The sequence below is a fragment of the Antrostomus carolinensis genome, unplaced genomic scaffold (genome assembly GCF_000700745.2).
Source record: "Antrostomus carolinensis isolate BGI_N321 unplaced genomic scaffold, ASM70074v2 scaffold5048, whole genome shotgun sequence".
Lineage (NCBI taxonomy): Eukaryota > Metazoa > Chordata > Aves > Caprimulgiformes > Caprimulgidae > Antrostomus > Antrostomus carolinensis.
Genome location: NW_010332186.1, coordinates 25281 through 48424, shown reverse-complemented (window position 1 = coordinate 48424; position 23144 = coordinate 25281). Strand labels below are relative to the sequence as shown.

General features: G+C 37.5%; 1 protein-coding gene across 1 annotated transcript in view; it reads right to left on the bottom strand.

Annotated features, from left to right (window-relative positions):
• Positions 1–5711: 5711 nt before the first annotated feature.
• The window catches only part of LOC104529185 (CTD small phosphatase-like protein), a 41147-nt gene continuing 23714 nt past the window's right edge, over positions 5712–23144 (bottom strand). The window contains exons 7-10 of the mRNA XM_010173402.1: positions 17370–17426; positions 9938–10030; positions 8088–8273; positions 5712–6059 (exon numbers count right to left, since the gene is read on the bottom strand). Coding sequence (XP_010171704.1) covers positions 5934–6059; positions 8088–8273; positions 9938–10030; positions 17370–17426 — 462 coding nt within the window. The 3' untranslated portion in view covers positions 5712–5933. The remainder of the gene's footprint in view (positions 6060–8087; positions 8274–9937; positions 10031–17369; positions 17427–23144) is intronic.

The following is a 23144-nucleotide window of genomic DNA, read 5'->3' as shown; positions in this document are numbered from 1 at the left end:
AGGGTCCCCACCAACATCCGGGGGACACAGCTAAGCTGACACAGCCAGCACCTCAAAAATAAAGTTTGCTGCTGATTTAAGCGATGACCAAATCAAACCTTTTTAAATCGCTGTTTGGGAAGGTGTGTAATTGCAGACACAGACCTACTTTAGTGAGACAAATTGATCTCTATTAAATCCAAGATGTTAAGAGTATGTCCTGTGCTTCAGGAATTAGACAATTACAGGACAACCTGCTCCTCAGCACAGCTCCCTTCGAAACAGCACTCCAGAAGGCTTTAAACAAAACACGCCTGGAAGCTTTTCAAGTTTGAGTTTGCCAACCTGTCAAAATCAATCTATTACCCAAAGATCATTTATTTTTCCAGTAGCTCCAGCAGATCCAACAGAGGAGTCCAGGAGAACTTTGCCTGGTCTCCTGCCAGCCAGCATAGCTGGGCTGGTAGGAAGTCTGGATGGCAAAGGTTGCTTTGCCAGGAAAACTGCTGGAGATTGCAGGATCCCCTGGAGCTGCAGCCCACCTGGAAGAGCCCTATCCCATCTTGCAGGGAATTGCAGAGAGGTTGGCTTTCCTTCTGAGTCAGAACACAATAAAAAGGGAAAAAAACCTCAATATTGGAAGGCATGAGCATAGAGGTACATTTATAGACTATGGGGTATTCAATTTTGAGAACATCTAATTCCAATCAGTTAGGAGAGAACAACAGTATCCTCCTCACCACTATAAATGAGCTGGTTTATGAATTTTGAAATGCTTGTTTTACTGAGTGAAAGAAAGGCATCTTTATCCTAAGTAGCAGCTAATGAGATTGGTGAAACTGAAAAACCAAAAAACCTAAAAACCAACCAACAACAACAAAAAAAATATCAAAAACCCCAACCCACCAGTACAAAGTAACGGCACTCTGGGTCATTCCAACCCATCACAGGAGTAACTAAAATATATTTTTCATTGCAACTGATGTGCCATCTGGAACCAGCTGCTTATTCTAACAGGCCTGAGGTTTTCTGCTCATAAAGCATTACTAAGATGTGCCTTTTCCTAGAAAGGAAGGCTTTGCCTAAGTCTTACTGTGTCAGATAAAGTCCCAAAAATAGACTTTCCAACCAAATAAAGTGTTTTATTCAGATATTCATTCGGATACGGCAGTGATGTTAAGAACAGCTATTCAAGTAGCTGAAGTAAGCCCTTCAAAAGAAGTCACACAGCTTTGAGCCTTGAACAAATTATTGTATGATCTCATCCAAGAGATCTAAATAGCTGGAACATCTGCCAGAGTCACCACCAATTTATTTAGCAGAGTTCATCAGTAGTTCATCAGCTCTGTTTGCACAAGCAGGTGCCAGGGCAGTCAATAAGGAGTCCTATCCACGACTTAAAAAGAGGAGAAGGGGAGGAGAGTGGAACAGAGATGGGTGATTTTACCATCCAACATGGATGTGCACAAGCAGGAATAAAGTCCCTGTCAAATCAATAACTATCACTGAAGGAGAAGTGCAGAATTTCTTTTTTCCCAGAGAAGTATTACATGCACAAGTAACTATATTGTTAAAATTTTTTTATTTGTGACAGTAAAGAAACCATTCAATACCTGATTGACAACACTCCTCTCTCCTGAAAACACTCATATGGTATCTGTAGTGTTTCTCAAGTATCGCTGGATTGTTCATTGCATTAAAGTGTAAACAGCTCCATTATTAGGAAAAAAAAAGAAAAAAGAAAAAAAAAGAAGAAAAAGAAAGAAACATTTCCATTGCTTACTCCTCTGTTAAGAAGTTCCCAATAGATCTTTAACAAGAAAGAAAAAAAAAAAAAAAAAAGAAAGTCAGCTGGATTTTTACAATATCATGTGAAACAGAAAACTGACAGCTGGTTTTTGCATAGATAGCCCAGAGATTTTTAAGCCCCACGTGAGTCTCACCCACCCTCCTCGCCCCAACAAAGGCATTAACATCACAGCACCTTGGAAATCAGAGGCACAAACTTGTTTTTTTGTTTTACAAATAGGGCTGTGCGGTACTGTGTTTTATTAGTTTAAAAAGAATCTGTAAAACATAGGATTATGTAAATTATATAGCTACAGATTATTTTTTTTTGTTTTTCTTTTTACACTGAAATTTCAAAAGCTGCAACATCAGTACACACCAGTGTCTTTTAGATACTTTATTGTCCCCAACCAGTCTAATCAAAATCATGCTGTGATAAAGTGATTGCATACACTGATAACCAAATCTCTTCAGGTGTTGAGTTTCTTCCACGTATAACTTTGCTGTTTAAAAAGAAAAAAATTAAAATTGAAGGGCGAAACAAATAGACAAATTATTCTCCCAAAGCTACCTAAAGGAAACACAGCAATATTGTACATTTGCTACCATCTTCCTTCAAAACCTGCCACGCTTCCTGGTGGTTAACAAGGATTCTGCGCACAGCCCTAGTTTACAAATGGCAATTTAATCGTAACGCTTCAGTTGAATTTCAAGAATCTAAGGCATTTCGCCTTATAGCTTAATTTAAAAATACCTATACAGGCAAAAAACCTTTTTTAACCCAACATAAAAAAGGACAACTGAACTTCAGGCCTGGCAGCATTTCTTTAATTGAACAGAATGACCAACTGGAAAAGACTTTTTAATACTTCTATAATATCCAGAAATAGAATTGAAAACCAGGGTTTATAACAGCCCTGGTGACTTGTGTGCACTTCAAAATATGCAAGAGATTTAAGAAATAACTATTTTTTCCTATTTTATTTTTTAAAAATCTTGTATTTAAAATACAATCAAATACCCGTAATGTGAATTTTACAAACATTCCACTCCTTTATCTGGCTTTATGGACAGAACTATATTGCTTTATTAAAATCTAGAAACTCTAAATATATCGCGTATGTATATTCACGCAAACTTAGAACTTGAAATTTCAAGTACAACAGTTAAGTGTCAAAATAAACGACCACGAGAATTTGATCCCTTTGGCCAAATCTGAACACCCAGGGAAGTCCAAACCTGACTGAGGAGCACTCCAAGTTTTATTTCAATGGGAATAACTTAAAAAAAAAATAAAAAAAATTATCAGAAGTTATAGAAAATACTCTTAAGATACTAGTAGAGAGCAAAACTGCTTTTGTATTATCACCAAGTGTAATTTTAATGCTGTACTAAATTAAAATAAGTTTTAGGGTTTTTTTTAATTTGTGGATTTCCAAAGCCAAAATAAACAATACAGAACAAGTACGTACAGAACATTATCAGAACCGTTCTTCCAGAAGCTGGTGCAGAAGTTCAGTTGTCCATTATATGTGGATTTTAAAACAATACAAGACACTTTAATAATCAACATTCATTCACAGACTTAAGGCAACTGGTTCATGAAATCACTGCTTTCATAAATGCAAACGAATGACATGGTTTGTCTCACCTACAACAGGTCACAACCATTAAATGGCAATGTCTCGGTGGGGTTATTTATTGTCTAATTGGAAGATTGTTTGGTCTAATGCTAGTGAGAAAGTCTTTGAATTTTTTCAGCCATTCCTATCATACCTGCACAACTAACTACAACCTGAATACTTCCCTGCAAACTGTCTTTGAAGCCTCGAAGCTACAAACACAGTTGAAAATACTGCTCAGAGAACAACTTTTTTGGCAGCTTACAGTTTCATTTCTCTGAAGTCAAATACAAAATTAAACAATCTCAAACTGAAAGTAAAACGTTAATGGACTAACCAGAATCCATACGTCTTTTTTTAAACATTTTTTCAACAATGTAGGTTTGTTGGTTGTTTTTTTTTGTTGTTGTTTTTTAACGTGACAGTTTTGTCTTTCGTTGTGGCACAGAATTATACAGTACTAAGGTAATGCCAACTGGTAAGAAAACAAAACGGTGATGCCGTACAGACTCACGAGTGTCACGGGACTGCCTCTAACATCCCCTCGCTACCAGAGGCGGTGAACAGCCGCGCTGCAAGGGGGGCAAGTCATCTTTCAGTTTTATACTGCACCTACGACAATCTCCTCACTGCCTGTGTAGGCTGGCCTGCCCTTCTATGAATGGATTTGTTAAGCTGCTTCACCAATGCTTTAGACAAGGATGACAATCCAAGTCTCTCACAAAAATTATTTTTTTTTTTCCAAGTTGTTAGGACTTTTCAAGAAAAATAGAAAAGGAAAAGGGGGATCTACTACTCAGAATTTAGCACGAGGCTAATTAGAAGCACCAACTACTCCACTTAGTTTTCTCTGATGTCAGCCAAACATAGCTGTAATTTTTATGTTTGGAGAGTTCTGGTGCAGAAAATAATTAAAAGGTGACACTGGAAAGGAGGGGGGGAATAAAAAAAAGAAAAGAAAAGATGTGCCTTGTTCTTCAAAGGCTTCAAATATTTAAAAGTTATTCTTTTAAAAGGGTACCTGTGACACTACAGATGATGCTAAGTAGCTTCTCAGGTTCAGAGATGAGGCTTACTCAACTCCAAAGCCAGAGGACCACTTTTAGTCTAGGCTACCAACTTCTGCCCTTCTAGCAAGCCTCAATAAAGCTCCCAGTCTGCACCTTACACCTTGGGGAAAGAGAAATACAAATTAGAAATGTGGGAAAAATACTTTTTGCATTTTTATATACCCAAGAAAGGAGAGGGCTTCATCCCAATTTAAAAGAAAAAAACCAAAAAATATCCTTTTCAGGTCACCTTTAACTGAGTTCTGTGGTATATCAGATACTGTGGGGTTAATACCTAGGGGTGGGTTACAAAGCCTGCATTTTATTTATTGCCCAAGTTTGCAGCTTACAGAAAATGTTTCATAGCACAGGCACAGTGGCAAAAACAGTTTAACAGCCGATGGTCAACTCCATTTGGTGAGTATACAGTAGCAGCAATTAAAAGAAAAAAGTACTCCAAACAGCTCAGTACAGATCCAGCTCACCCAGATGGGTTTGTGTTGGGTTTTTTTTTTTGTTGTTGTTGTTTTTTTTTAAGAAAAGAATCTTAAACTAATAAATAGATCTCCTCCTCATTCTCCCAAGATAATGGTTTTCCAAAAAAACCGAGAGGCATGGCAGTTGTGTGTAAGCAGAGACAATAGAACTTCATCTGTCTAGAATAAAAGGTGCTTTAGATCTATATCAGCCACCTTATTTTCTCAATGCCATCATTCCCTAATACTCAAACAACTGCAGATATGTTCAAAACTGTGCCCAAAATCGTATCAGTGAAACAACCATGTAATTAACCCAAATCACCCCTCCCACAAACGCTTAAACCTTCTGAGCATGACAAAATGTAATACAACTTAATGTCATTGTGGAGACAGGAACCCAGCATCTTTGTTTCAACTTTTTCCTTTGTTATATATTACAGTGCTCTATAAAATTTTTCCTTTTTCCTTTTAAAGCATTTAGACAATACAAGACTAAAAGATGTCTGGAAATACGTCTTATACAAAAATGAATTTTTATCTTAAAATAACATTCAAAAAGGCACTTCATTCTGTAAGAAAAAATTCAGAGTCAGGTCAACTGCTCTAAGCAGGGGGGTAAAATTGTCTGCATAGTGGGAGGGGAAGAAAGGGAGAGAAATTCAACTGCTGAAATACAAGCTTCTTTTTTTGGCATGTTTTAAGAAAAGCTGATCCAGTAAAAGATGTCCATTTATGAAATTCATTAAAAGAGTCCCATTTAGAATAGCTTCTTTTTTTTTTTTTTTTTTTTTTTCCTTTAAAAAAGTAGTCTGAACACATGACCTTAGGAGTCAGGCTTCTGAAGGCTTAATAGCATCACTCATGATTGTCCTTCGTGTCCAATGTAACAGGAAGATCAAGAGTAGCACTTCTGACAGGGGTGACTTCCCCAAAGCTTACATTTGAAAGAGCTGAAAAAGATGAAGACAGCCTCTAGCAACTGCAATCTAGTAGCAGAAGTCAGTCAAAGTTAAGGGCTACCTGTTGCAGAGTTTATGAAGCATACTGTAAACTTCTTCCTCTTTGCTTAGTCCTTCAAAGAAAGGAATAAGATCTAGCAGCTCTGTGTCTGTCATGTCATCAAACCAGGACTGCACAGGCACCTGAAACAAAGCAACCAACAAACCAACTAAGATGACTTCATTATGTGAAGAACACGCGAGTTTTGTCTGTGTCCATGGCCTGGAATACTCATTGCCTTCACAGTAAGGCAAATTGCTGGTCATCAGCATTCAGGTGGAGTACCAGGTTCAGGTCCACATTTTCTAGTAAGTAACATCAACCCCAAATCCAACTGTACAGCAGCTGATATGCAGCTGATCTTCTGCATGTCCAGGTAACCCACGTGACCCAACACTGGGTAGCTCCATTTGCTTTGCCTCCTTGATATTCAGAATAAACTGGAAGGAAGATCATAGAATCATAGAATGGTTTGGGTTGGAAGGGACCTTAATGATCACCTAGTTCCAACCCCCCTGCCATGAGCAGGGACACCTACTAGACACAGATTATGAAGCTGTACTGACACTTTATTTATGGGCAAGTCTTTTTTTTCCCCCCTCTAAGTATTATCAGTGTGAGTCATGAAACACAGGCATGCAGCAACAACCCCTTCTGGCATGAGGTTGTGGAGGAAATATTTAAACAGCGAGTATGGAACAGTTCTCCAATTAAAATACAAGACTTTGAGAGCAGTTTCAGAAAATAATGTATATAATAACACTTCATAAATACATGTTCTGGATTTGGGAAAGGAGTTCTGTGTATCTTCTCTGTGGAAGTATACTGAGGTCTTTTTAAAGACTATCTTGGATCTTGTTACAAGCTTTGGTTTCTGCAGAGACTCGAATATCAGTTAGCTAGCAGCACTTTTCTATACATGATTAAACCACTCTGACAAGGCTCTTAATTTCATATCCCAAATTTCTACAGCTCATTATTTTCTTGGCACTAAATTCCAAGATACCAAATGACGATCTGGATCAGGTTTTTAATTTTAACCATGAACGTAAATTAGAGCTACAGCTCCTGGTTATTAAAAAAAGCAACTTTAAACCATGTGTGGCACCAACCAGAAAAATGATTTCACCCAATCATTTAAGGCATCACACTATAAGGATCTGAATTTAAAAGCTGACTACTGCAAGATAAATAGCTCATGTAAAAAAAAAAATCAGTGCTATTCTGGAGAGGCAGGACCATTTAGAACAGTGTCTCTGATAAAAAATTCCTATGTTAATTTTAACAGTTCACAAAAAAGGCAGCCTAAAAACATCAAAGGAAGCATTGCACAGCCTGGTTGTTTAAAAGTCAGAAGATCTAAGGGGAGTTCCAGCTTGCTATCCTGGCAGCTATAAAACAGATGTGAGTATCTGTACTGACTGCAGCAATGGATGGAGCAAGTGCCAGACCATTCCATCTTCGCTTCTGGAGCTGATAAACACACAGTGGAAATGCAGGTTGCTTCTAATTATTCTCCCTTGAAGTACTGTTGCCTGCCTTTTATCCTTACTCCTAAAACCTGATGAACTTGTTAACTCATATTTCTAATTACAAAGTGAGTTATTACAAAAATACTTACAAGGAGAAGCTTAACAACACAACAGCATCTTGATTTTTTTTTTTCCATTTAGCCGCAGAATACAGAACTCAGATTGTTACCAGTAAAATATTAATTATCTTGTCTAATCAAATATTTTCATTTCACACAATGAAAAATGATGGGAGTACCAAAAGCAGTTCAAGTAAACCATCCTTTCTGTAATCACCACTCTAAAGAACAAAAACTATACTGGAGGGTAGCTTCACTTTTTAGACCTAGGTTAGTTATTCAGGTTGATTGGTATTTCTCAAAATACTGATTGGTATTTCTCAAAACTGATGGACTTCATGCCAAAAGCTAAATCTGAAAGCAGATGAACAGTCATGAATATGACACACCATCAAGATCAGTTTGCCCTAGTCCTTTCACCATTTGGCAGCAAATACCAGAACCTACCTGCAGTCTAAGAAAATAGAGAAACTAATAGAAGTGAAGTGTTCTGAAAGGCTATTTTCTGAATCAGAAAGTCTGGGCAAGAACCAGAAAGATAAAGTTATGCTTGAGTACTTCAGATACTAAGAATACTTACTGCATTTTCAGGATGGAAGATGTAAGATGCAGGAGAATTATCTACTATAATAACTTTACTCAGCTCACGTCCCAGTCGACTCAAATCCTTCACGTAATTTCCTCGGTGGAAAACACAGGATTCTCTAAAGAGCCTTGCCCTGAACACACCCCAGCGATCCAGTAAGTCGGCTACTGGGTCTGCATACTTAAAAACAGAAATTAGAAACATGAAGTTAGCAATGTGCAAATGAGGTTAATTGACAGAACTACACAAAGAAGGGACACAAAATAATTTCAGATAAAATGCCCTTTCTCCATACCATTCTATGATTTATTTCCTTCCCTGCTCCTTCTTAATTAACTTACATGCCTGCAAACCTGAAGTGATTAACAGAGAGATAATGCAAAAGTAGGACTGCTATCTTTCTCTGGAAAGCTAACTTGCACTTTAATGTTTTCTGTGATTTATTGATTAGGTTTTATTCTTAGGGCCAATATACAGTTAACCTAGAAGTTACCTAGAAGCTGATGGATCCAGAGATCTCACCTAACATTACCATAAACCCAACCAATGCTAACAGAAAATCTCTATGAAGCCATTTCCACAGCTGATTCATTTTCATGTGCCTCTGAAGATAAACTGCAATGAAGGCATCTGAGCTCAATGTAGCTTTTTCAAACAATGCCCATAGAGCTACTGGGTCAGTAAGAATCTTAAGGTTACCAAATTGCATAATTGGGCAGTAACAGATAGACAAAGAAGTTATTAAGAAAAACACCCATGTACAATACTGGGAAATTCTCACATTATGTGTAAGATGATACTTTAGGTGAGGCACAGCTCAGAATCCAACAATTGATATAAACTCTCCAAAGAAAAGTATCCAAATAAACCAGAACACAAAATAACCATGTACTTGAAAATGGCATTTATAACTTATTTCTGCTGGATAGGAGTTACCATTTTCTAATATTTTAAACCGAGAAACAAAATTGATGTTGAAATCAACTATCTCTTGACTATGAAAACTGCCAGACATCTAACTGCAGTATTAAATTCTTCCAATTATTTAGGATTTTTACAATATGGCTGAACACAACATGGTAAGCAGAGCGCAGGGTAGAATCTTCTGCTAAGATAGCACTATAGCAGATCAGAGGGGGTCCTGTCCCCTTTCCACCATCTCTACACTAGGCTGGAATAAAAGTTTACTATGCTAGAGTATTATTTAGAAATAACCAATATAATTTTACAAACGAGACACCACAAATACAACACATTGAAAGAAGTGAAGAATTTAAGATGTCTACTACTGTAATGTCTACCACAAAACTACCCAAGAGGTACTACTGCTACTGGAGACCAGAGGGCACAAAATATTCCTGTTGATGTTTCAAGCTTTACAGAATGTCTGATTTTCTAACTCCAGATTGAATTGCACCTTGACACAACAAAAACGTGTTCCCAATTTTCACAGGCAGTAAATTTCTGAATCACTGGTTGATCATGTAGATAGCATTAAATACAGTGTATTTTATTTCATGCCCAGCTTTAATATACTGCTTTACTCACAGGCTATTTGTTCTAATTTCTCACTATAACCATGGTAACTTGTAAGCCTTTCATATTGGCATTATGAGCAATGCATGGAGGCTACATTATGAGACAAGCCCATATGTGATGGTGTTACCATGGAAACACTTACCCACACACTAGCAGACAAAGTACACACTGTCAGACAAAGAAGCAGAAAAGAAGGGGAAAAATTAAGATTGTACCAACTGTGGAAATAATTATCCATAGAAAACCCAACCAAAAGTCCACTGACCAGCACCATACAGGCTAATGAGATGAAGAGAGGAACAAACCTTGGCTAGACTGGCTGTGAAGAGTACACATTCAAAGAGCTCTCCCATCCTCTGAAGAAACTCATCCACATGTGGTCGTTTCAATACATAAACCTGGAATGACAGTGACTATTTAGGTTGAATGGTGTCTAAGGTAAAAGGAAAAAAAGATATAAAACGATCCCCAAACATCCCTGTAATCCTAACACTTGAAGAAACAAAAGTTAGCATGGAAGCAGTTCAAATGAAATGCTAAAAAGAAAAAAAAAAAGGACACAAGATAAAAGTAAACAGCCAATAATGAGAAATTTGAATGCATGGGCTGCCAAGACCCATGCTGATTATGCAACTGCAAGTCCTGTGCATCATCTGGAGTGGTGCTTCTTGAAAAATCTCATTAAAGGCAAAGAGAGACAGTAGGGCTTCTCAAGAAGCCAGGGTACAGATCTCTCAACCAGAACGATTTTGGTGCTGGTGTTTTTAGTCCTAAATGACTTTATAGAAGGAATAAATCTGATGAAACCTCTATGACAACAGGAATTACACAATAGGGAACTGTTTTCTTCCTATGGCCAACTCTTTAATTTTTTAAATTCCAGGTGCTAAGTACTGTATCTCACTATGGATGGTAATCAGTCATCCAGCTCTGCAGAGAGCTTTCACCAAAACCCTTCTTAACACCATGCAGAATGTCTAGCAAACGCTGCTTTCCAAATTTGGTGGCAAGATCTACAACATCTCCTGTGACCTTGCCATAAAGACGGTAAATACTCAGGATCTCTCTCCTCTTGAGCAGCCTGGTTTCAGCAACGCTATCCTGCCTTTTTTGCACTGACAACCATACAGGCACAGCTTGGCTGCCTACTGTCAACAACCTGATTAATAAATATTAAAGCCTCCTGGCCTCTCTTTTCAGAGCAAGCAAGATGATTTACGTTCACAGAAAATACCAAGATAAGATAACCGCTGCTCAGAAAGTTTACAAGTAGTTCACAATATATTGGGAAGCTAAAGAGGGGAGTTTCCTTGAAAAATATTTATCTATCTATCTTGTTTGCACTCAGATTAGTAGTTTGAGAGAAAACACTGGCAGCATTTTATCTTCTTCCTTTGGCAAATAATACTTAATACTGGAAATTTGAAGTGGAGAAGTTTGGCATATAGTTGAATTCAGGAAGAATTCCTAGACTGTTCAGGAATTTCTTTCTTTGATACATAGAACTATATTAATTGTATGTATTTTACTAGATTCATATTAATAAAGAGGTAAAAAACATAAGGCACGAAGAGAAAAAACCTGAAGGAGAAAAATAAGGAATTGCCAAGCTTGAACTGAAGCGTAACAATTAAAGCCTTTAGCAAAAGAAGGAAAAAAAAAAAGTGTAATAGAGACCTGAAATTGAAAACCTAAATCTGAAAGCAGAATTTTATTAAAAACATATATGATGGAGCTGTACCTTAATGACTAAAGCAAAAATGTTAATTACTTTTCCACTTTATGTAGCACATAGCTCAGAGCATGAAGACTTGATCTTCTTTAAGTTATTCATATGAAGCTTAACTAAACTGTTTCTGGCCCCTCAAATTCAAACAGTACATTCAAACTTTGACACAGATAACAATTTACAACCCAGATTTATTTTTTACTTCTTTAAACAACCGCAGCAGCACCTAAGCAATCAAATAAATGTGACATTTTATCAATTAAAGACGGTTAATAGATGTACTTCAAACTGTTCTCTTTACAGATAATTACAATAAAGTCTCCTGTATTTCGCTTGGCATAAACCAAGTAATTTCCTCTCATATAACAATGCAATTAATTTTTCACTTAAATTTACTACACAAAGTTGTTCTGCAGTATGTCCTTTCCAAATTCTATCTTCAAATATTTAAAGACACAGGTAGACAGACAGTTGCAGTCCCTCTGCATTTGGGTATTCAGAAAGAGCCTATCCGACTTGCCAGTTATAGATAAAAAAAAAAAAAAGATAGCAGGATGCGAGTTACTCCTTAACTCCATAGTTTTTAAGGAAATTCTTAATTCTTTAGCCTTAAATTTTATTCCTACATTTATTTTTGAAGGCACAAAATGGATACCCCAGAGTCTTAATTCATTCTTGGACAGTAAGTGCTGGATTTTAGTATTAAATTTCCCTTTTAAAATGTAGAGTTTTCAGCCACAGCAAGAGAATTCTCTTTGCTCTCCATCCCTATCTATGCCTGCGTTGGTGAAGTATTTCCACTTGGAATGTAATCAGGAGCTCCAAGCCAAGGATATGAACTTTGCTGCTTGCAACATAACCCACCTCCTCCATAAAGAGAGCGTAGAGCAAACCAACCCAGCAGCTACAGACCCAGAGCTCCTTAACCACAGGCTTGCGGACAAGAGTGGGCTTATAAAAGCAAGTATTTGCAATATGTGCTCTTTTGGCAATTTGTAGGTCTCCTAATATTGCAACTAGTCATTATTAACTGTAAGCACAAAGCATTTTAAGTTGTATCATCTCCTTTTGGCAGTTCAGATCTCCTGATCCACCACAAAGCACCCTGAATCTCCTCTACTTGAGCTTCTCTTGCTGTTTTGCCTTAAACCTTACCTGCTGGGCTCTGGCCAAAAGATTTGTTCCTCAGGTAAAACACCTTATTAATAATAAATGTGATCTGTTCAGATGAGATCTCACCAATTTTTTCCCTAAATTCTCTCCCTCTCTAAAAAGCCCCAACTCCTTCACCTCTAGACATCCCCCTCCTTTTTTAAAAAAAATATTATTTATATTTTTGTTTAAACCACTGGGGGTTGGTTTTTTTGCAGAACAATGTATCTTAATAATCATGTTTGTTATTCCCCTTGAAGTTTTTTGGTTTTGTATTTTTTTCTAGAAGTCCTACTTAGATTCTGGAACCAACTGCAAGTGTACTGGTATCCTGGGCTACAAAATCTCTTTGGTTTACTTCACATAAAAAGCTTTCTTCAGCTGACAGTGCAGCTCTTTTCTCCTCTTCCTCCTCATTTGGAATTTTTTCCCCTTTACTTTGTTGGTGGCTGGACTTGCATCTCAATGCCGCATGGTTATTTGTGGCTTGGCTTTTTCCTCCGTTGCCTGATGTCTTCAGTTTAAGTCCCTAGACTAACTGGCTCCTGGCATTTTTCTGAGATTTATATACTGTCTTCAGGGCATTATAAAAAAATCCCTCCAGTTTTTCTGTGTGTGCTCACTAATTTCTTCCTTATCACAGTCAGAATTTAGAGGAATACAGTCTTTTTTAAAATTATTTTAAATGAATCCTACTCTTAAAACGTTAAGGCACAAATCAGGCACTAGGCATGTTTTCACAGGATTCTGTACTTACAGCTGCTAAAGGCAGAACACAGTAATTATCTTTAATTGTCTTCAAGCATTTGGTATTTCCACATACGTTTTCTATACCTCAAAGCAGTCTTAACCTAAAAAGACTCAGTATTTGTAAACCAAAAGAGAAACCCCAGCTCAATTTTAATCAATTAAATAGGATGCAAAGAATTGCCTTTCAAAACCAACTCTACAGAAATGAAATCTTCAAGAAATGACAAAGAAATGTGCCCATGACAACTCAAGCTCCTGCAATCTCCTGTTTCGTGGGTTGGGTGCATCTTCTTAACAGCCAGCAGAAAATAACACGCGTCCTTGAGCCTCGTCTTTCTGGTTCATGCTGTTGTGGTTGCCTCCCAGTGCAAGTAACCAAGAATAGGCCAGTTAGAATGGATACAGCCTATCCTGGATTACTTGAACCAGGTCACAGCCTTCTGTAAGAAAATTAATTCATTTTGTCCTTTAAAAAGAAAGTTTATTGTTTGGACAGCATTTCCTCCCCCACTAATAAAAACCCATTTTGTTCATTACATCCAAAGTATACGTGCCAACCATTGCTTTAGCTTTCAACAACTAAAAATAAGCAACTGTTAATTAAATTAAAAAAAAAAACCAAACAACAAACAAAAAACTCAACAAAAAAACCCCCCAAACCCACACTTAAAACCTAGTTTTACTCACTTAATAAACAAATTATATTCAAGAATGAAATTCCAAGTAACATAAAATCAAATTCTTCCTGGCTGTCCTCTTTACTCTCTGACGCTGGCAGTAAGGCACAAAGGCACTGCAAGTCCGTTTGGATAGAAGACAAAGGACCACCATAACCTAAAGACCTTTACCCGTGGGGGATTAAAGCTGTATTTAACGTATGGTTTCTCATTTGAGGGTTGTGATTGCTCTGCACTTGTTCAATGGGAAGCACACTCCAAAAGAGAGGACGGGTTCTTGCAGAAGTTACGTCAAAGGTATCAAAACTGGTTGAACATCTTTTTTCCAGCCTCTACTTTCACCCTCAATAAACTTCCTTTAAAGAGCACTCTCACTTGCAACACATTTCACTGGACTTCACCCAGTTTCTCACTTATAATTTGGTATTATTAACAGGGGACCAGCTCTAATTTCCTTTTATTCAGAGAACCAGAGAGAAATGAGAGAACTGGCCAGAAGAGTGTCAGCTTGCATCAAAACTGCCCTTTTGTATCTGTGCCATCTTTTCCAACACAAAGCGTGGGATTCATCTCCTGTAACTTTAGCTGTCCCATAGATGGGCACAGGCTCTGCAGGCATCTAAAGACTCACAACAGAGAGGTACCTCCACGCAAGAGTTATCGCCTTCTAAAATAAAATGACAAATCCTTTCTAAAGACAAGGTAAATTAAGCTAGAGAAGAAAAAATGGGGAGAGGGACCAGGGGTGTTCAGAAAAGTTATTTTTTAATCTAGGGAAGCTGGTTTATCCAAGTACCCTTTAAGATGATGATCTGAATTGTCCTCCCTATGGAAGAACAAGAGTGCCTCTGACCTTTGGATTATAAATGACATGAGGGAAAAGAAACTCCCTAAAGACAGTGTTTTTTGAATACCTCTGTTGCACAACAAAAAATTACATTTACCATGAACAAAATTTGTTAGATAAATGAGTCTCAAAACTCTTTCAAGTGTACAGCAGTTGAATTTGCCACAGTTTGTATTTTTGGTATATGAATATTGTATAATTTCAAATTTCTTTCAGAATGAGCAATTCTGACATGATGTTCTCCATTTGTTATCCATGGGGTTCTGTCTAAGGCAGAGTTCAAGTACAACAACACTGTCAGACAATCTCCTGCTTGGTAAGATACCAGTCTTACTGGTAAAGCAGGTAGGGATACGTACTATGGATAGTATGGTTCCACAACATTTCACCTATCCCGTGATACATTAAACAGGTGGAAGTAATTCCCAATGCCAATGATTAATCTTTGAGTATATAAACTGCTTAAGAAAATGGAGAAGCATTATACAGATGACAGATTCTGGCAGATAACAAAAATTGTTGATATTGGTTCAGTTTATGCCTTAAGTTAATAAAAAATTACAGATTTGAAGTGGGAACCGGTTGTCAAAGCTCTACAGCCTGTGTTAATGCACATCAGACTAAGCCCAAATGTCTGTTTTCACTCTTTAGATTATTATAGTTTTGTTTTTTTTAAATATTGCTGGATGTTAGTACATTACTTTGCCTGCAGAGGTGATTATGAACAGGAATCTAGGACTTTGCCTATTCTGCATACTGTATAAATAAACTTTACTTCAAGAATCACAAACACCTTACAATTAACTTCATTTCTACCACCCAGATGAAGCTGAAATTTTTACCTATTTTAGAGATTAAGAACTTGAAATACAAAGAGATTAAGCAATTTCCTTGAAAATTACACAAGAAATCCCCAGCAAAGCACAGTCAGAGACTAACTTCACTTGACCTTTTCTGTCAAGAGCATCCTTTCACCCAGTCATGGTTAGGGTATGGACAAATCCACTCCCTTTGACGTACAGAATCATCTTGAGTGCCTAACTGTATTATGTTTGATGAAGAATCTGAAAGTTTGCAGCAGGAAATGGAAAAGCAACAGGCTTTTGAAGTGCTTTACTCTAAAGCCCAAACAGTCTTCTATTTGAGTTTTGATTCAAAATGTAAATATATAAACTTGACAAGCTAAGTGATCACAATCCTAAACCATTCAAAATTATTAGGCAACCTATTTTATTGCCATTCAAAAGCATTCCAGAAAGTTTTAGGAGAGAAAATATCTGCATTAGAGCACCAAACACAACATGAAATGAGGACAGACAATATCACAACATAAATCTCACAAAACTTCACTAACATGTTTTAAGCATTCAGCTCTGGTGAACATTACAGATACTAGACACTAAATTTTTCTACATAAACCAGGCACAGTATAGAAACTCCCCAAAACTATCACTTTAAGACATGTTTCAGTCCACTGACATGTTTAGTAATTATTTTAAGAGTGACAATTACATGGATGGTTTTCATCACAGGAAATCAAACAAAATTATGAATTAACTTTATGTTCTATCAATTGTTCTAAGACCAAAATACAAATCTATTTGTCCAAGTAGAAATAATCCATATAAAAGACAACATCTCAAAAATTAAAGTATTTAAAATCTCCATTCAATTACATCCAGGGAAGATTTGCAACTCAGTAACTGCATTATCTTTAACTGACAACTACCAACAAAAGATGTTTCAAACAATTTGCAAGATTCACACATCAGAACGGCTCAACTTCACATTAACCAGTAAAACCCGTCTCCAGCAAGAATTTTAATGTCTGTCTGAAAAGGAGAATTTAAGGCACTCTAATTTATTTCATTTAACTTTTTCAGAAATGACTACTGATTAAAGACACCAATCTAAGATACATGAAGGAGACTGATTTTCAAGTTATGGGTGTTTTGCATTTACTGAAAACCATTTCATAGTCTTAAGTGAAGTTCTTCAAGAATAAGACATAAAAATCAATCTCCTGGCAATTTTCTCCAGACCTTTTAAAGATGGTGAAGCATATAAAAAGTCCTATTAGAGGAACTTAAATTACTTTCAGAAAGAAAAGAGGACAGAACTTAAACATAGATTGCTACAAAAAAAAATGAAGAAATGTCTGTTATTCCTTAATACTTTTATAAAACTTTGTCCATATGAACTATCAACAGAAATTAAAGCCAACTTATGTCCTGTTTGTCTGTGGAGGGAATGGGAAATGCAGTATTCAAGTAGTTTCTTCTGAGCCTAGCAATCTTTGGAAAACCATCATTAGATCTTGTTTGAAATTGTTTTAAAATTGACAAAGAGTGAACTACTGAAGTCCTGAGAGAGATATTCTGGAAAAAGTTAAAACTGAGACTTAGTAGTTAGTAACTTCATACCTGATCAAAGAGGGATGCCTGGCAGGATGACACCTTCCAGAGAACACAACTTTTGTATTTTGCAAAAGGACAAGTTATCAAATGTAAAGTAGCAAATGGAGAAAGATTAACACTCTACACTGAGGACAGTTCCACTACCAGAGGAACAACAGCACTTACCTGATGTATGGTTCCATCAATTTCAACAGGAACGATGAAATCAGCATTGCTAATTGGCTAGAAAGAATGACAAGGAAATAAATCAACATTAAAAAGATCATTAGAAGGGAAAAAAAATCTCAAGAGGCGTAAAAGAAAAGAGTACTTACTTCTCAGGAACAAGTTAATAACCATTGATTACACAAATCCACCCTGCGTGTGTGCCCTCTGCACACACGAGTCAGAAGCCTTACGCAACCCTATTCACCGGGTACTGTGTTTCCCTCTTCCCTCCTCTTTTTAAGCTTCATACAATGTAATACGCTTTACTGCTTGAATAACTCCCACTACCAGGATAAAAATCTATTTGGGTAATGCTTTCATCAAGTCTGTGTGGACGATGACAAAGAAATTCAGCTATTTGCTTCGCATATTCTGCTCTGGGTCATCAATTAGTAATTAATTTAAAATAAAGACAGTGGTAAAAGTAATACCTAAAGGTTATATTTGAATCAAGAGCTGCAACAAGCTGCAACAAGACTACAGTTGTATAGTTACATGATTCTCAAGATGTGATACCTCAAGAACATGCATTACCAATCAAATTAATCAGGTAAAACTGCATTTTAATTCAAATGGGAAGAGCAGGCACACTCTGTCCAAGTCCTTGAATCTACTCTTCTAGCCTGTTGAATAGAACTTATTTCTTAAAACTTACTGTGAAAAAACTGCTGGTCAAGTAAAATTACTTTGGAAAGCAAAAAAAGTGTCCTTGCAGCCAGTTTAAGAATACACAGTCTAATCTTGGCTAGGCAGTAGTGGTGGTTGGGGAACACACTGCTAACAATGTTTACTGGTTCAAATGTACATCAAACTTGGCAGAATCCTTTGGTACGGCTCTTGCATTATGTCTGTGATTTAAAAAAACCCCAACAAAACATGTAAACAAGCCTGTCTGAAGTTTGTAACTCACCCAATGATCTGCAGCTTGGAAATGGCCAAGACACGGAGCTGACAAATAGTTTTAACAGGACTGATGAACAGACAACATGCCTCATGGATAACAGCCTTAAATGAAGGCTGGAGAGTCTGGCTGGTAACTGGTATGGCATTACTAAGGCTGGAAAACATCTTTACTCAGCACTAGCAGACTTACACAGACTTTCCCACCTGGTTTTCTGGATCAGGCAAGAGACTGATCTCAGGTACCACCAAGGAGGTGCCCCTGAAGAATCTTTAAGACTAGAAAACAGCCTTCAAATCTGTTGGAGAGGGTGATGGGGTGTTAAGAAAGCAGAGGAGTAGCCAAGGTAAAGAGACTGATAAGCACAATACAAACTAGTGAGTCTAAACAGGTGCTCTGTGAAAAACGGTAGGAAAAAAGAATCCTGCAGTATTAGCCTGATAGTGTCACTTTGATCCCATTCCCTGAAAAAATGAGATTCTAATTCCACTGTCAAACGACCCTCCTGTGAGGAGAGCAAAATGACTCTAAGAACTTATACAGACGGCAACAGTCTCTCTCAGTGAAGTAATAAGGAAAACGTGATGCAGGAGACCTACAAGAAGGCTGGGGAGGAACTTCTGACAAGGGCAGGCAGTGGCAGAAAAGGGGTGATGGCTTTAAACTGGACAAGAGTAGATTTAGATGAGATTATTAAGAAGAAATTCTTTGGTGTGAGGGTGGTGAGACACAGGCCCAGGTTGCTCAGAGAAGCTGTGGTTGCTCCTCCCTGGAAGTGTTGAAGGCCAGGTTGGATGAGGCTTTGAGCAACCTGGTCTAGTGGAAGGTGTCCCTGCTGCTGGCAGGGGCGTTGGAACTGGATGAGCTTTAAGGTCTCTTCCAACCCAAACCATTCTATGATTCTGTGTTTTGATCTGACACCTGCAAGTGCTGTGTCAGAGGGCAAATGAGAAGCTACACTGAATCTACTCGTCCTGACCAACCAGTATGGGCAAGCAAACCTCCAGATGCTGGAAAACTCCATCCTGTAGATGACCACAGTGCTAGTACAATCTAAAGAATTCCTCAAATACCCACAGATACAACCTAGATTTTTTTTTTTTAGCTGACATCAAGCAATTTTTCTACCTGTGAAACAGGACGGAGGGGAAGCTCCAATCTATTACCTGCATGAAGCCCCTCAGACAGAGCAAATACTCCGCAGCACCTCTAATAGCCAGAGAACAGGTACACAAAAATGGTCTGAAGCTTCACCTTAAGAGAAACCCAAATGAACTGTCAATAAGACTCAGTCACTGAAGTTTTCAAGCGGGTGCCAGCTCCATGCATGCTTTGAAGAGACGTGCACGCACTTGAAGAATTTATATATGCATGACTCCCTTCAGCAAGATAAAATACTCTGTAGCAGCAGAAAAAGAATAGGTCACTGCAAGTTGCAAAGGTTTTTTGAAGCACATTGATAAAAATAAAGCTATCACTGAACTTTCTTAACAGGATCAACACCAACCAGACGTCAGAGAAAACCACATTCTGTTTAGACAACTCAACTTTTGCTAACAGAAAACCCTCAACCCTTAGACTTTGTAACACTAACCAAACTACTCCTAGTAACTACTTATTTGTTTCCCGTACTTGTACTTTAGGTACTACGTAGCTTTCTTGATGGCACAAGCGATAAGGAAGACAGAGTGGACTGGGGTTCTGTGCTCCATCACCATGGGAAAGAGAAAAGTCTGCACCAATTTGATGGATATAAAGGTTTCTGGGGTTGCACACGTGAAGCACGTACAAGTCTCAGGTGAAAACCACAGAGGCAGAGCGTGGAAGAAGACAATGTATTTCCACTGAAAAGCTGAACTTCAGTTAGAACTGTTTCCAGTTCATAAAAAAGCTGCAGAGTTTTAAATGTTCTAAAAGTGTTTCACAGCCAGTTTTGAATCTGACTACATTCCAGACTTGCATGTGGTTTGATTCATTTTATACAAAACTGTGTTTACATCTCCTTGATTTAAGAATTTACGATTTTTGTTTCTATTATTGTTTTATGATGGGAATGATAACTATAGTGTCTAACTATTCCTTTTTTACTCTTGCCAAAGCACCCCAAACTTTATTCCTTTAATATGCACTTAACATGAAAGACTAGTACCTCCTTAAAGCTTCACAAATTTGCAGGGGCATAAGAACGCAAGAATTACCCTCCTTCAGATGTTGCTGCTTTCATAAAAGAGCATTTTAAATACTCTGCCTCTCTGGTTGTGTTAAAAAAAAAATAAATAAAAAAAATCTGCATTTGAAATATGAAGCCTATTTCATAACAGAATTATGAATTCTAAAAGATCATGTGTTTTAAATAAAGCCTTTTGTACTAAAAATCACAAATTTATGTGTGCTTTTACAGCTTTTGAGTGGGGACCTGCCTGGGTAGAGCAGACATGTTTTAATGGGGAAAAAAAAGAAAAATAAAAAAAAAGAAAATACAACTAAAAGAAACCACAGATGTAACTTGATTATTCAGGCAGAGCAGTGTGCATATAGGTGTTAAAAGCCCTGCTCTTCTGGAAATCCACTGTTATTTTTGAGACTGCAATGGTCTGTCTTCAGCTTAAATATTTTCCTTTATGAACAAAATTCAAACAGCATCACTGGACAGTGCCAGCCACTAAATAACTCGAGCCATTTCCTCCAACACCTGGTTTTCTTTACATACTCCCATCATAGGGCTTCACATTCAGATAATGCCATTGTAGCTGTAAGACTCCAATACTGCAGAAACTCCAACAGTTGCCTGGTACTATACTTCACACACAAAAAAAGACCAGTTTTCCTAACACAAAACGTTACTCGGTGTTCAAGACTAAGTAGAATAACCTTTTGATTTTTCTTAAATATCTATTTAACATCATTTAAATACCCATTAAATGTCATTTGAATAAATGAGATTATTAAAACAAGTCCACTAAGAAAAGACTCTGCAATAAAGGTGAACCTCAATCCTACAAGACAGGATTTACACTATGTCAACCACTTAACATGCATTTTGTGAAAATGGTTTAAAAAATTAATAACCACCTAAATCGAATCTCATTTTATTAAAAAAAAAATAATACAAAAATCACAGTACAAAGTTACGCACAGTGTTCAGAAAATAAACTTTTATTTTTCTGTTTCAGATAACGCCAAGGCTAACACTTCATTATTTTTATGTAAATTTAGACTTTTAAATTCAGCTTTCCTTTCCTATTTTTGACTCTCGTTTAATTAGGAGGACATGGAGACATGAGGACATGAAGACAGGCTGAAAGAGTTGGGGCTGTTCAGCCTGGAGAAGAGAAGGCTCCGGGGAGATCTTATAGCGGCCTCCCAGTACCTGAAGGGGCTCCAGGAAGGCTGGGGAAGGACTTTTCATAAGGGCAGTTAATGACAAAACAAGGGGAAATGGGTTTAAGCTGAAAGAGAGGAGGTTTAGATGAGATATTAGGAAGAAGTTCTTCACTGTGAGGGTGGTCAGACACTGGCCCAGGTTGCCCAGAGAAGCTGTGGTTGCTCCTCCCTGGAAGTGTTCCAGGCCAGGCTGGATGAGGCTTTGAGCAACCTGGTCTAGTGGAAGGTGTCCCTGCTGATGACAGGGGAGTTGGAACTGGATGATCTTTGAGGTCCCTTCCAACCCAAACCATCCTATGATTCTATGGTCCCTCCCGTCTCAATCCAGCTGTGTTTCCAATCTCCCTGAAAAATTCCCAAGTGCAAGTTCAGTCTGGGTGTAGAAGAAAAGGATCTGGCACTGAGGTTGAGAGGTTCCTGTACGCCACCACAAATCGTTATATACCATTAGGCACAATAAAGACAAAGAAGAATCGTAGTTTCAGTTTGAGGCACAGGAGTATTTGTTCTAGTATGTCCATATAAGGTCTTCTTTAAGTCAACAAAGACAAGCTGTTGCCAAATTCTAACCACAAAATGAATTATGGTTTGCATATTTAAATTCTGGCAACTAAATATTGCAGGATAAAATGTTGAGTTGATGCTAGCAGTAAAAAATGGAGTGCAACCAAAAGTAGAAGACTATAAAGTTGGTGGTAACTCTTTCTTGCTACTAGTAAGGAAACATATTATTGATTCTCATGAATTCTCCAGTATCAAAGTATAAAACTAGCAGATGTTTTATCGTGTCTGACATTTGCTATTCAGAAATGTTACCAGCACTCTGAGCCAATGTAGCTTACTTGTATTTGTGAATTCTTCTCTTCTAACTTTAGCCCTACTTAAACAATAGAAAAATACCACTACTTCCACCACATGCTGAATTCTGAAGGGTTATAAAAGTTGCTTCTACTAGATGACTGACTCATCAGCAACAGCTAAATGCTATTTGCTCTTCTGTTGTGAAAGCTAAATACTTAAAAACACTTACTGCTATCAGGTCAGCAGCCTGACATGGAAAGCAATCTTCTCCAGCACCAGAGCACAACAAACACTGGTGCCCAAAATCTCCTCATTTAAGGCACATCTACGCAGCATAAAGCTACACTGAACTTCCATTCTCCTAGGTTAACTATGGCATCATTCAAACATCAAAAACCAAAACCAGATTTTAAGATCAACAAGTTTTGTACTTGTTAAGTTAAAGGTCCTTGGTTGGAATATTTACCATTTAAAGAGAAAAAGTCACTCACTCCTCCAAGCCTTCCTGCAGTTGGTTTGACTTTCTCAGAATAAAAAAAACCAACAAACACAAAAAAACCCCAAAACCAATGTCTGTGTTACTCCCCTTAACAGCTAAATTAGAATGAATAATCACAGGAGTAACAATGAGAACTACCAGGCATCCT